At 38.0% G+C, this 15,350-nt stretch overlaps 2 protein-coding genes and 1 non-coding gene across 3 annotated transcripts in view; 2 read left to right on the top strand and 1 right to left on the bottom strand.

Moving 5' to 3' along the window:
- Positions 1 to 977: 977 nt before the first annotated feature.
- The window catches only part of LOC146167131 (cilia- and flagella-associated protein 54-like), a 168,597-nt gene continuing 154,224 nt past the window's right edge, over positions 978 to 15,350 (bottom strand). Inside the window, exons 49-54 of the mRNA XM_083390976.1 lie at positions 11,092 to 11,271; positions 10,247 to 10,483; positions 4,190 to 4,395; positions 3,480 to 3,583; positions 2,462 to 2,772; positions 978 to 1,683 (exon numbers count right to left, since the gene is read on the bottom strand). Of these exons, the coding sequence (XP_083247102.1) occupies positions 1,372 to 1,683; positions 2,462 to 2,772; positions 3,480 to 3,583; positions 4,190 to 4,395; positions 10,247 to 10,483; positions 11,092 to 11,271 (1,350 nt within the window). The 3' untranslated portion in view covers positions 978 to 1,371. The remainder of the gene's footprint in view (positions 1,684 to 2,461; positions 2,773 to 3,479; positions 3,584 to 4,189; positions 4,396 to 10,246; positions 10,484 to 11,091; positions 11,272 to 15,350) is intronic.
- Trnah-gug (transfer RNA histidin (anticodon GUG)) lies at positions 9,729 to 9,800 on the top strand. The gene has a single exon. It is a non-coding gene; the product is annotated as a tRNA-His (tRNA).
- LOC146167392 (uncharacterized) lies at positions 13,516 to 15,103 on the top strand. The gene has a single exon (XM_083391232.1). The coding sequence runs from the start codon at positions 13,516 to 13,518 to the stop codon at positions 14,842 to 14,844; it is 1,329 nt and encodes a 442-aa protein (XP_083247358.1). The 3' UTR covers positions 14,845 to 15,103.

The raw sequence follows: 15,350 nt of genomic DNA, 5'->3' as shown, positions 1-15,350 counted from the left end.
GGAGTGAAAAACTGGTTCAAGGCCTGAGTCCGACGTTGGCATGCGCAAGACCAAACGACTTGGCCGTAGATGCCATTTGTTTACACTTTTACTACCCAGCGGTCGGGCTTCTAATTAATGTTATCTTCTTGATATTTTATTAGTGTTATGCTAAAATCAAGGAATAAATAAATTCGTCGACTCACCATATTAACTTTTGCATTTTCACTTTGCAAAATGATAACTGTTACAGTTCTGCTCGGGAATAAGTATACTTTCTCAAACATCAAATTTATTTTTGAGAACAAAACCAAACGTAACTTGAACTCTACACAGCTATCTTAATGTAGCCTGTAAACCGAACAGGTTTTGCGGCTTTTGGTTCATTAATAAGTTCTGATAATATTATGATGTTGCGTGACGATGTCACAAAGCTTCCAGAATCTGCAACATTAGCATTCCTAACTCTCTCTCATATGTCAACATTTTACATATTATCGCATTTTATGTGTTTTGACTCGCCCAAATTAAAGTAAACTTAGGTTTGTTTTTGCAAAATTGTTCCACTTTGAAGTGTTCTTGTTTTGGAGCCTAATGTCAGAGGTTTGACTTGACCTACAAAAAGCACACAAAAGTATATAGCATCATATTTTGAATGTTTCAAACAAATCGTAATTTGTTGTTCTATATTAATTCCATTCTAAGTCTTGTGTGGAACTTTATTTGCAGTCCGCACGATAGACGTTGCAATTTTCGGTTGACTGTATTTATCTCACTGCAAAAATGTTACTATCCTATTGCCTATTATTATTATCAAGTTTATTGATAAACTAACTCGCACTTAGTGAGGAAGATGTTTCGCGATGTAGTCCTTAATAAGCGCGCAACATATAGCGTTTCCCTAACATATATAAGTAAGCAGTACATATTAACGTTTAAGAACAACATATAGGCCACTATAGTAACCAGAATTCAACACTCAACTTATTTCTGGCCTCGATCCAGATGCAAAGCGCAAACTCAGATCTGGTATTTTCTATCGTAATTCCTGATGCAATACCAGTTAAACTGCAACTGTAGATGGGGGTATATTTTCCTAAATCGCAAAACAACACAGTAAAATGCAAACATGAACCATAAAAAACTACCACACTTCTTGCAAAGCTATTATCTACAGGCGTACAGCGTCAAAACATCACCAAGGGGGAGAAATATCAAAGGAAAGCAACTGTTTCAGGAACATAGTAACGCAATTCGCAGCCAACAATACTGTGACTTCAAAATCGAAAAAGGTATCCAATTTTAAAAACAAATCTAAACAGAACACTTATTTAAACGTACGATACCAACGTTATTTCCCCCTCCCCACCTGCGATAAAAAAATTATAGCCTCTAAACCGGACAGAGCAGCCGCAGCAGCCACGTGTACATTTGGTGTCCGGCTTCCATCCAGCAACCAACAGTGAAGAGGTCACTGAGCGCCTGTGCGCTATCCATACTGATGTCGAAAGGCATTTGGGCGATCGGCTCGTCAGGAGTGGACAGCAGGTTGGCGATCTGGTTGAGCACGTGTTTCCAGTCCTCCTCTAGCTGGGCGTCGATGGTCGGCGCCGTCGCTATGGTTCGCTGCGTGCTTCGGCGCCTCGCCGCTTTCTGAGTGGACTCTGCCGCAGCTGCCACCCGACCAAAGTACTCGTCGGTGCGCTGAGGGACAAAATACGAAATTAACGGTCATTTAAATACTAATTGAAGGTAAATTAAACACGTAAGAAGTTGGACAATTACAAACAAATGCCCTACAGCCATGACAATATCTGGTGTTATATCACAATCTTTCAAGAATATAGTCTTGTGCAAGTTATTTCTGACAAATAACAAGGCAAGTCCAATTCAAGGCATTCGTAGTTTTAGCTAGATTAAACTCATGTTTTTTCCATCTACAATTTTGAAACTGAAATACAATTGAAGCGGGTTGTGATATAATACACCGCCACTTATTGTTGCCTTACAAGGGACGGAATCTCTTAAAATTCAACGCCCAACTGATGTCACTTTTTTGTAATTATCAAACTTTGTGAACCAGAAAAACAAAAAGGCCGAGTGTTTTTTACCTGATCATTAAAAATACAGCAAAAGTAATAAAATATTGTATAAAATAAACTTGCTCTCGCAATTTTTTTGTTACCGTAGTATTATCAACTAACGATTTCATTTACCCAATATTAGGTCATGTCTAGGCACTATGCCAAACAAAAGTGACTGCAATAAAGTCACGACCTTATAGTATTACCAACATTAACAAAGCCCCAATCGCAAAACACCAACCCTCTTTTTTCAATTGTTACTCAACCGTCCTGTAAACTAACCAATGCTAATCAAAGTAACGCATAGTCGATACGCCTACAACTCGTCCATAACAGATCCGGCACACAAGATACATTTTTCGAACTTAAAAAATACCCGACAATCAATTTCTCCTTACCTTTTTCAGTGACGTCACTTGCTCGATGACGCTCTCCAGAAGGCGCACGGGGACTTCCCCGCGTGCGCAGTCGGCCTTGGCGCCGTGGTCGGCCCGGAAGGCGCACCAGAGGATGGCGGCGTGTCTGGCGCCGGGCTCCCGGTGCCACTGTACCGCAAGGCCGCTGGCCTTGTGGCGCGCGGTGGCGGGTGGCAGGTGACAGGTGGCAGAGTAGGCTGACAGGCGTGAGTAGAGGTAGTCATGTAGCGCGGTGATGCGCAGGAGAATGGTGCCGCTGTCAAGCGGGAAGCGAACCGTCGTTGCTCGGCCACCTGGAAAGAAAGGATTGTAATGAATGTGTTGGATAAACGAGTAGGCGAAAAAGTCTATTAAGCGGTTATTACGTTAATATTTCAGACAAGAGTTTTTTTTTAGGAGAACAGCTTTCTTCAACCTAAATATTAACCTAAAAAACAAGCCGCAATGATTTGTATTTAGATACCATATTGGATAAAATCATTAAAGCTTGGTAGAGTTAAACCCGAAAGCAAAATTTATTAAATAAGCAGTTATATGACCGTCGTTGCTCGGCTCCCTGGATTGACGTGGAGTATTTGGGTCTCGGAGAAAGGCTAATTAAATAACGTTGTCTGATGTTTTGGGAAAAGCGTGTTATACGTTTTGCTAAAAGGTAAACTGTGAAATAAGGGATCTACAAAAAAAGTAGAATCAGTTCATATGGGGCGTCATCATATTTCCATTTAAACAAATTTATGTCTCATTTTTTTAAGTTCTAATTTTAACTCGAACACAAATCTATATTAACTCATTAAATAAACAAGACGGAATACATAACCCAAACTTTGGTTAAAGCGTGTTAACAACTAAAGTGAAAGAAAAACAAATCAGAAACACAAATGGCCAAAGCACAAACACAAAACAGGTACTGAACATAATCAAGTTTGTCTATTTTGGACTGTTCATATTTTGCATATGGGCGACAGTTAGTGTTTCTACTACTAAATATAACAGCAATTACCAGATTCGAACATGTCTTCCCCGTAGCTCTCATCGGAGCCCATTTGTAAATCTTCTTCGAAACCAGCGCCTCCGCTTGCAACCAAAGTCGACAATCTAGCTTTCCTGTAATTCAACATATATTCGGTTAATGTTGACAAAACTACATACTTATTAGTTGTGTGTCTTGAGGTTTCCTTACAGGAATCCCCTTTAATTAATGCTTTTAAAACTTAGAGTTACGCAAAATATAAAACAATTTGTCTTTCTTTAGATTCGAATACGAATACGGGCAATGTAAACTTCAAAAAGTGGTAAGTAATTTATTAAACCTTTAAAATTCTACTTAGTAATTCTTTATATAAGGTGAAAGTAAAATATACGTTAAAACTTTTGCAAAATATCTGTATTTAAAAACATAATTTTGAATATATCAGGTTCGCATTTGCACAGCAGTCTTTTAGTCACAATTTTAAAAAAGTGTGGACAACAATCGATTATCGTAAACTTTAAAATTAATAAACAGTAAACTTTGAATTTGTAAATTGTAAAATGTAAAAGTTGACAATGCAAAAAATTGACGTTCCAACTTAAAAACAAAACAACCTTTATGTCAAAATAAATGTCAATCCCTAAAACAACACTAGAGTTGCCCAACAATCCATTTTAGCCATAACTCAACATAACAAGTAAAATCAGTTCACTTTTGTCCCATAAACCGCCACTTCTCACCTTTGCAGCAGCACGTTGTACATGAGCACGTGGATCCACGTCAGCTCGCCCGCCCGCGCCTTCACGTCACTCAGCAGCGAATCGACGCTGACGTCATTACCGTTCAGTGACGTCACGTCGAGCGTGCTGTGCTCGGTTGTGAGGTCGAGCACTACGAAGTCGGGCAGCGCGGCGCGCTCCTCGGCCGTGAAGGTCAGTGACGTCACCTGTTCAAGGTCAAATGTTTGGGTAAGAGATTTGTATGAATTAGATTTAACAATGAGACCAGTTTAAAGCAGGGCTGCGGAGCCGGTTAAATATAACCCGAGTCCGACTGCGACCAAAAATAAATATACCCGAGTCCCACCCCGAGTCCCAAATCCAACTTCGGTTAAATGTGAGATTTCGTCCCGAGTCCGGCCCTGACTCTACAGCCTGTATTCCGCCAATTTACGTAACTAAAATAATGTGGATATTCAGCGATTCACTTATAAGGGTCTCATATAATTCATTCACCCACAATACGTGATTGGAAAATATCCAACATATTCTATTCCGCCTTTCATATTTCAAGTTGGCGGCCATATTTGTTTTAAAATTTGTACTGCGCATGCGCATGTCAGGCTCGGGAAGTTTAACGTAGTCTTACTCGAGTCCCGAGTCCGACTCCGCAGCCCTGGTTTAAAGTACTGGAAATTTTATTTTTCGTGACATCGATGAATATCTAACTATACGGCAGTGTTTCTTAAACAGGTGAATGGTTCACTCTAGGGTGAACAAAATTTTGCAGGGGTGAACCAATCAAAAGGGATGAATAAGGCAGAACTGTCGGAAATGTACGATAGCTCTTTATTGAATTGACTACTGAACTGTTGTTTTTGCTTCGTGTAATAGTGAAGTTGGTTTGCACTGAGTGTATAAGTACAGAAAATTGGTGACTATGTTTTGTGCTTTTAAAGCTTCATATTTCTGGACTCGAGAAATTGTATATTTGCAATGGTAAAACTTAGCTTAAGTTGATCTTCACAAAAATCGAAACAACCTAAGTCATTTTGTGCTGATATTGATAGACGAGATAGTTTTATCAGCTCATGATACAAGGGTGAATGAAATCTGGAGATAGATGCTAGGGGTGAACAAAACTAAAAAAGTTTAAGAAGCACTGCTATACGGTAAGATTAGTGTTTAACGGTATAGGCCATGTCACATTGTATAACGGTACGGCCTGTTTGACCTACGTAAAAGCACTGAAAACTGTGATTTTTCCAGTATATATACTATTCCAAACAAGTACATTTTTTATGGTTTTAACAGAACTAGGGAACCTTGTGTCTACCCTATACTTTTTATAAAGCTATTTTTTGTATACCATAGAGCAGGGGTGGACTAACTGCGGCTCGCCGGCATGTTTTTTGTGGCTCTTCTAGTCGAATCGCAAAATTCCCCCCAAAATTTTAAAGGCTACCAAGAATAAGTTTATGAACGTTCTCTCTTTTTCTTTTCTTTATTTGGCCAGCATTTCGTTTATGACGTAACACTAAATATAGCTTCCGAAGAGATTTAGCAAATCAAACAAAACTAGACGGGGGTGCGGTTGTTTTATATTTTATCAGGGGGTATATTTTCAGGGCTTAGAGTTTATTTTCAATTTTTACTTTATTTTAATTTTTTTTTTTTTTTTTTTAATATTTTGTATTGTGTACTTTCATTTCCTTAAGTTGCAAGCAAAAACAGATATGGGCCGAAAACTTCCCCACTTAAAATATGCCTTTGATGCGAAAGGGATTCAAATAAGGCGTAGAATTTGGGGAATGATCGAAACATATATTTGATAAATAGAATTTACGTAGATAATGCGTATGGCCATTTTATTACATTTTGACCAGCTTACGTGTTTGAAAATCAAATATTATCATTCTCTTAAAGACTAAAAATGGTTTAACGCCTATGGTTTGCTATACTTTTGCAAACTTTTACTCGGTAATTTTTTACCATAGCCTGGTCCGAGCAATCACTGTTAAAACAGGCTTTAAATCTGTAGTTTCAAACAATATGAAAAACACTATTATGTTCTCAATACGCAAACTATTAAATCGAAAGTTTTGCTAGATGTTTAGGCCTGATGTTGGTATGCCGGTTGGAGCAAGATGCACGACAGGTGCTAACAGAGAGGCGTAGACTGCCTCAAGATTTCGCATTTAAACTTGCGGCGGTAAATACATCCTATTGACACTTAATTATTAGGCGAAGCTTATCGCGAAGTAATTGGTCGCCCGAAAAAAAGCTAACGCCGCATTGAAAGCAAGCATTATAAATGAGTCGCCGAAATTCTGCTTTGAACATCTCTACTCGCAATGCTTCCCTCCGTTAATTGTACGGTGGGTGAAACTTTATTCACGGCCTTACCTCTTTGTGTATTACCGCGACAATACGATGAAATACGATTTGGAGAATATTGGAAAAATCATATTTGGAGAATATTGGCTATTTGCACCTGTTCTGTATGTTACTCCAATCCAACATATCAACACACAATTATAAGTTGTGTATAATAATATAATAACTTATGGCTTTGAAGCGAAAGGGGTTCAAATATGGCGTAAATTTTGGGAAATGATCAAAACATATATTTGATCAATAAAGATTTACGTAGATAATGCTTACGGCCATGTTATTACATTTTAGTCAGCTAGCATGTTTAAAAAGCAAATATTTTCATTCTTTCTAAATGATTTAACGTCTATGGTTTGCTATACTTTTGTAAACTTTTACTCGGTAAATTTTTACCATGGCTTGGTCCGAGCAATCACTGTTAAAACAGGCTTTAAATCTGTAGTTTCAAACAATATGAAAAACACGATTATGTGCTTTATACGCAAACTATTAAATCGTAAGTTCTGCTAGTTGTGTAGGTCTGATGTTGGTATGTTGGTTGGAGCAACTTTCACAACAGGTGCTAACAGAGAGGCGTACACTGTCTCAAGATTTCGCATTTAAATTTGCTGCGGTAAATACACCCTATTGACACTTGATTATTAGGCGAAGCTTACCGCGAAGTAATTGGTCGCCCGAAAACCGATATTCTGCTGTGAACATCTCTACTCGCAATGCTTCCCTCCGTTAATTGTACGGTGGGTGAAACTTTATTCACGGCCTTACCTCTTTGTGTATTACCGCGATAATACGATGAAATACGATTTGGAGAATATTTGAAAAAATCGTATTTGGAGAATATTTGCCATTTGCACCTGTTCTGTATGTTACTCCAATCCAACATATCAACACACAATTAAAAGTTGTGTATAATAATATAATAACTTATGGCTTTGAAGCGAAAGGGATTCAAATATGGCGTAGATTTTGGGAAATGATCGAAACATATATTTGATCAATAAAAATTTACGTAGATAATGCTAACGGCCATGTTATTACATTTTGGTCAGCTAGCATGTTTAAAAAGCAAATATTTTTATTATCTCTAAATGATTTGACGTCTATGGTTTGCTATACTTTTTCCAACTTTTACTGGGTAAATTTTTACCATGCCTTGGTCTGAGCAATCACTGTTGAAACAGAGTTTAAATCTGCAGTTTTGAGCAACATGCAAACACGTTGATGTGCCTAATAAGCCACGTTTTATATTGAAAGTTTTGCCAATTTAAATCTAATAAACGCAATATTTATTTATTTATGACGCCATGTTATGACGTAGCTTTGTAACGTCGTCGTTAAGAATGCGTTTGTTGTTGCGGCCCGTGTATAATTATATTTGTTTAGGCCTGGTGTTGATATGTTTGAATGGTGCAACAATTACAACAGGTGCTAACAGAGATGTGTCCACTGCCTCAAGGATTCGCATTTAAATTTGCGGTGGTAAAATATTTAGTGTTGTAAGAGCAATAGGTTTATTTACTTAGAGAGGCCTCTTTATGAAAGGCAAGTCGCATTCGCCTAGCTTTACTAAGCAAGCCACTTCGAACAAAAACGTTGCACGCGCAGGACAATGAGGCGCAGCAGGGATGCCAGCAGCCGCCTCGTCGCGACGCGAGCTGAATAAAGCAAGTGATATGAAAGCATTCTGTATTTAAGTTTTTCTTCCGCTAGAAAGTATAGTAGATAGCTGTTATGAACTAAAACGATGACGTAACACTTTTGTTTTTGTCCCCCAATTGGAGGTGCCTAGGGGTGCAGCCTCATAAACCTCTACATAGCACCTTCATACCACTCTACGCCATGTCTGGAAAGTTCTACGATGTTCACTTTTTCTATAATGCTCTGGACAAAAATCGGTCTGAAATATGCCATAGCAAACCATAGCAAACCATAGCAAACCATATGATACCAAAAAAAAATAACGGCAAAAACAAGATATGTCCCGAAAATAAATTTTCGGCCCATATAATAACGGCAAAAACAAGATATGTCCCGAAAATAAATTTTCGGCTCATATAATAACGGCAAAAACAAGATATGTCCCGAAAATAAATTTTCGGCTCATATAATAACGGCAAAGACAAGATATATCCCGAAAATAAATTTTCGGCTCATATAATAACGGCAAAAACAAGATATGTCCCGAAAATAAATTTTCGGCTCATATAATAACGGCAAAAACAAGATATGTCCCGAAAATAAATTTTCGGCTCATATAATAACGGCAAAGACAAGATATATCCCGAAAATAAATTTTCGGCTCATATAATAACGGCAAAAACAAGATATGTCCCGAAAATAAATTTTCGGCTCATATAATAACGGCAAAAACAAGATATGTCCCGAAAATAAATTTTCGGCTCATATAATAACGGCAAAAACAAGATATGTCCCGAAAATAAATTTTCGGCCCATATAATAACGGCAAAAACAAGATATGTCCCAAAATAAATTTTCGGCCCATATAATACTGATATCAATAAATATTGTACGTGTTATTTTGCTATTACCGTTACTATTATTATGCTATTTATTACCGTTTTGTTATATTACAATTCTGTTATCATTGCTGAACTTGCATAATTTACCGTTTTTGCATTGAGATAGTTTTGAGGCTCTCTAGTACTTGTATTTTCTGCAAATGGCTCTTCCATTGAATACAGTTGCCCACGCCTGCCATTGAGGTACTATTTCAAAACGACTTTTGGTTGCCATTAAAGCTCAACCAAAATACGCATCAACTAATTGACAGAGCCTGTTAGGTGGGTTGTAGTATGTGGCCCACCTTATAGATCGTCTTATAACTAAAAAGGTTAAACATGTAGACTACTAACTTATTACTACCTCATATATACATAGGCGCAGTGTTTTAAGTCAATCTTGAGTATAAATGTGAGCTACACGAGTAAAATGAAAATGATTATTGGCAGAGACTTAAGCAAAAGGCTATTTCATGTTGTATGATGCTACCGCCTATTTAACATTTGGCAAATTGTTGAGGAAATAGTTCTAAATGGGAGTAGTTGGTTTTATTTTAGATTTAGGCTCCCAGCAGAGTGGCGCAGCGGAAGCGTGCTGGGCCCATAACCCAGAGGTCGATGGATCGAAACCATCCTCTGCTACATACGCTGTAATCGTATAGTGGTTAGTACTTCACGTTGTGGCCGTGACAACCCAGGTTCGAATCCTGGTTACAGCATGTTTTTGACTAAATATTTTTAAATTTCACAGGGCACATGCTTTCATCTATACAAAACAACTCGATGAAGCCATGTACATGTAAAGTAAATTACAAAAAAGCAATACATTCTTTTTTACTTTTAGGCAATAAAACCTATAGCAAGTTTCTTAATTCCTAATTAGAGCACTAAACTAAATATTTCATTAATAAATACACACTGTGCTCTAATTCTGGGCATATCGGGTTTTTAAACTGATGCATACAATATGACGTCACATACGAAATTATATGACGTCATGTTGATAAAAACGAGGTCTCTGCATTTGACAAGGATCCAAGATACAATAAAGACAAAAATTGGCCCAAAATGATTCAGGATTGCAGTCAGTCATAGAAAATCAACAAAACAGAAAACGACACTGCCACAACTAGGAACTTCAAAGAAAAAAAAATCACTTGCTTACCATGGGGTTGCCTGGCAGCACGGCGCGTTGCTGTGAACCCTTGGCAGCGTAGTAAGCGGCGCTGAGTGCTGTAGCCACTCTCTGCTGAGCCTGCGTTACCTCCAGAGGCTGCGAGAGAACTCCAACGTCGAGAGAGAAGCTGCGCTGCGGATTGGATGGCACCGGAGCCCCTGCTGACACGGATGGGGACGAAGAAGCGCGGTCGAGCTCAGTGGGAGGCTGGCCTTCTTCCGAGTACTGAAAAATAGATGATGATTACTAACTATATTTCAAAAACGTAAAAAAATTTATAATAATTTAGAAAAGTTTTAGAATTATCCAAATCCTAATTGTAATGTGTTGGGTAGTTCTGCAAATAACTATAATCATAACGGGACAGCATAAAATCCAAGATATTCTAATAGTTTTCTAAAAAGCCAAGAAAGGCGGTATAGCATTTAATAAAGTTACCACCTAGTTTATAAAGCAATGGCGGCGTACAAGAAAGTTAACTTTACGCTTTAAAACCGGCATTTAGAGACAGGCATATGTTGAGTTGCCCTGTAGTTATAGTTACACAACTAGATGGGAGTTCACAGCTTCAGAGAGCTAAAACAATGACGTCACAATATCTTCGGTTTTTTGTCCCCCAATCGAAAGCCCCTGGGTGGGCTGACTGATAAACCTCTTATGCACACCAACATACCACTCTACGTCTTGTCTGAATTTTGAGAATACTACGATGTATACTTTTTCTACAGAGCTTCGGACAAAAACCGGTCTGAAACATTTAACGGCAAAAACAAGATATGTTCCGAAAAAAATTTTTCGGCCCATATAATTACACTGTCGTGGCCCAGACCTACCTTAACCTCCAGTGTAACTAGATCGACGATGGCGCTTTCGATGTGAGCTTGCCTCAGCGCGCCAAGGTCACTGCCCATTGATTCGGTCAGCTTGACCGCTTCCCTCAAACTGGACAGAGCCGCCTTGGATGACTGGTTGACGCCGCTTGTGTGCGCGCCTCGCACCAGCATCCGTTGTACCTAAAAAAGTTTGGGTTGGAAATCGCTTTATGTGAAAAAAACAATTTTATAATGAAACCCTAAGGAAAGCATTTCAATTTAACCCAACTCATTTTTCAATTTAACCCAACTCCCAACTCCCCCAGAAGACTTAAGTCAAGCCAAGTCATTTAAAAACGGTGACTAAGTTTTGCTGTATTTCAGTTTGAAACACACTTTCGGTGAAATTAATTTTCTGAAATTTAATGTTTTATGTTTTATTTTACTAGTGCGGTGTTTTACGAAAAAATATACGTATTTTGAATTCAAAATTTAACTGCACGTTTGTTTAAGATAAAAGAAATATCTTACGAACAAAATTCCACCTTCTTATGTATGGACTTTGATGTTCATTTCACGTCTAACTCAACGTTTGTTAAACACTAACGCAGGGCCGTGTAACCTGCGGCGCGCGGGCCAAATGCGGCCCGCGGAACCAAAATGTGGCCTGCGGCGTGCTTTGGTTTTTGGCCCGCAACACAAAACATTCGTTAACTATTAAAATATTGAAACTTCCTGACTGTTCCTAAGTTTAGGTCGCCTTATAGCATGTAAATGTTTAGTTTATTAGAATCCCACAACCACGGAACAATCGCTGCAGTAGCTGCTAACAGTTAGTTACTAGTTTGTTCATAATTTTGAGTCAAAAATTGGATGGTTGACAGAAGCAAAAAGAGAAAGTAATTCCAAAGTAATATGACCTGTTAACAAAATAAAACTACAAAACTGTTTGTTTTTGATTTTGTTGCGGAAAGTGTACAAGTTGTGTGAAAGCTGACAGTGTGTGTTGCACTGAACGGTGAGCGCTGCAAAATTTTTCGTTATTGAAATGAGTTTGAATATCTATTTTACTTGTGGTCTATGTAGCAAAGGCATAATAAAAAATGGCCGCTTGATCTTTTTCGCTCATTTGAAATTTAATTGCTTTTAATTCAATTTCATTGTTCATGTGAGTTGTGAAAAAAAAACAAGAAACAAATTTCTCTCTGCGAAGCTGAAAAGTAGTTTTTTTACCGCAAAAATCTCGATCTAAATAGTTTTTCATCAAAGATGGCATTGTTCAGTTCAAAGTACGTGTGTGAACAATTTTTTTTCGAACTGGGGTTTATAAAATCCCCTCATAGCCTAGAACTAACAAATGGTTGGGGGAGCAAGACAGCTTCAAAGCTCACATTAAAGTGATTTTAAAAACTTTCCGTTGATTCGCTATAAACTATAAACACAAAACTGTTTTCGTTTCGTGGTTAGTCACAAACATGTAGTCAACGAGAAATGCAAACGGCCCGTTGTCTAATCCGAATACAAATATTTGGCCCGACAGTATGAAAGTTCTGGTTCAGTTAGAAATGCGCAAACGGGCATATTTACAGATTGTTCTCACTTTGGGAACTCTTTTCCAGTTTTTTCAGGCTTCTTTGTAGAAATGAAATCATTTAGCTGCAAATAAAGAATGCACAACAAACATGGTTCTGAAACGCGCTTGGATTTCCGCATTGCCGTCACGCATGACGTAGCGGTACGATTAGAAAAAGGCATTTGTCGTTGGTGAGAAACCATGCTCGAAGTACAGCGAAAACGTACACTGCACACTGCACAGGTCACAGGACAGCTGAAGTATAAACCGTTGTCATGCGATGCAACCCTAAGCTATGCTGTAGGTTAAAAGTTGGTGTATGTATGTAGTCCGAACGATTGGAATCTATAGAGTATGTCGATATTCATAAACGCGCATTTCCTACTATGAAAGGCAGGAAGTGCGACCGACTTTTAATTAGGGTTGGAGTGGCATCGCGCAGTAAACACTTCAACAGCAAAACTCAACAGTCTTAACAGTTAAGCCGAAGAAGTCAAGATTAGTGACGTTAGTTTCTGGTCATGTTTAAATTAGTCTATAAAATTTACGAAAATTGAAAGGTTTGCAGTGTCACGACTATAAGCTGGCCGCATAGTTTGTTTTTCAAATATCTTAACATAAAACTAGGTGACAGTTATTGTATCAGCTGTAATTTGGTCAACTTCTATGGCATACACTTATACATTACTTTTCTTAAAAGTATTATTATAAGTGTGGATACAATTTACGGGTTGGTATTAAAAATATATAGAACATTCTAAAACCATGTGTTCACTGAGCAAATCTAATCGGATAGAATTATTAATCCAATAGCATGATAGAATCAAGGTTTGAAAAATTAACTGTAAATTTGTATATTTTTAGAATACAAAATGATGTCGAAATATCAAGTGAATTTGATAAAAACAGAATTTGAACAACATAATGATAGAGCTATTACTGGTGATTCTGTCGCCACGGTAACGGATTGGTCACCACTTAAAACCGAAAGCACAGAATACGATTGTGACAGAAAGTGGGAGTCAGATAAAACCGAAATTCAGAGTACGAATGAAAACGACCTTATAAGAAATGAAATCAATTTCGATCAGGAAAACAGCGAAGAGTTTCGATGCCACGTTTGTGAAAAGTGTTTCAACAATCGCCGCCAGCTCAATGGACATTTGTCCAAAACCCATTTCAAAAAGCACCCATGCAAGATTTGTGGAAAACGTTTTGCTGCAACTTACGCTCTTAAAACTCACGCCAGGATTCACACTGGAGAAAGGCCGTTCAGCTGCAAATATTGTGAAAAGTCTTTTATCGACTTAACTACTGTTAGAAATCATGAAAGAACCCACACTGGAGAAAGACCCTACAAATGTAGGATTTGTGGAAAATGCTTTATTCAGACAGGACATCTTAGAAACCACGAAAAAACTCACCTCGGAGAAAAACCCTACCTATGTTTGATTTGTGGAAAACGTTTTGCAACAACTACCGGAATTAAAGCACACGGAATAATACACACTGGTGAAAAACCATACAAATGCCAGTATTGTGCAACCTGTTTTTTCAGCTTAAGTGATGTAAGAAATCACGAAAGAACTCACACAGGAGAAAAACCCTACAAATGCAAAGATTGTGGAAAATGCTTTATCCGGACAGGACAACTTACAATTCACAAGAGAATTCACCTTGGAGAAAAACCCTACAAATGCCAGTATTGTGGAAAGTGTTTTACCGGCTTAACTGCTGTTAGAAATCATGAAAGAATCCACACTGGAGAAAGACCCTACAAATGCAGGATTTGTGGAAAATGCTTTATCCAGACAGGACATCTTACAAATCACGAAAAAATTCACCTCGCAGAAAAACCCTACAAATGCAAATATTGTGAAAAATGCTTTATTCAGGCAGGACAGTGTACAAATCACGAAAGAACCCACCTTGGAGAAAAACTGTACAAATGCAAGTATTGTGAAAAACGTTTTACCTGGTTAAAAGGTCTCAAAGTTCATGAAAGAATACACACTGGAGAAAGGCCCTACAACTGCAAATATTGTGGAAAATGTGTTGCCCATACCGGAAAGCTCAGAAGTCATGAAAGAACCCACACTGGAGAAAAAATGATTGTTAGTAATAATAAAAAAACGCGAAAAAATTCCTACTTGGCAAAAATTTTAAGTCTCAAATTGGTTGAAAATATTTTACCCGACTAGAATCTTTTATAAACCGTTGAAAAAAACACTGAAAAAAACTTTCCAAATGCAAAAAATGCTTCGCGAAATAAATGCCATGAATAAAATCAACCCTGCCAATATTTAAAAAAGCAAGAATTCTGTAACAATTCCAAACCGGATGTCACGAATGTAATTGGTCGCAGCCCTTTTGTGCCGAACTATTAAATGGTGCGTTTGGTCGCGGGAAACGCCATTTCAGATCGGCCGCCCGTCGACTTTCATTTCCCTAGAGATATAACTTTGTTTACACTCCCGCATTCATGGCGCTGCGTGGTTTCTTTGTGCGTGATTTTAGCTGTTTTATAATGCGAAGTATAACGTTTGGGATTCGTCGAATGAAGATTAAGCGAATCGGACCCAATTTTAAGCACAGCATGCAACCGTATTAGATACAATCTGTAGCCTAATGCTAGGTATTTGATATTTATCTGTTCTTACGATAAACTGACTTATATTTCAATAGACATCTCATTGAGAAAGTAAAG

The sequence above is a fragment of the Ascidiella aspersa genome, chromosome 1, assembly GCF_963924565.1.
Source record: "Ascidiella aspersa chromosome 1, kaAscAspe10.2, whole genome shotgun sequence".
Taxonomy (NCBI): domain Eukaryota; kingdom Metazoa; phylum Chordata; class Ascidiacea; order Phlebobranchia; family Ascidiidae; genus Ascidiella; species Ascidiella aspersa.
This window is presented reverse-complemented; position numbering and strand designations above follow the sequence as displayed.

Bases quoted from the DNA above. Each gene is read 5' to 3' on its own strand.
- LOC146167392 (XM_083391232.1), top strand. From the start codon at position 13,516: ATGATGTCGAAATATCAAGTGAATTTGATAAAAACAGAATTTGAACAA.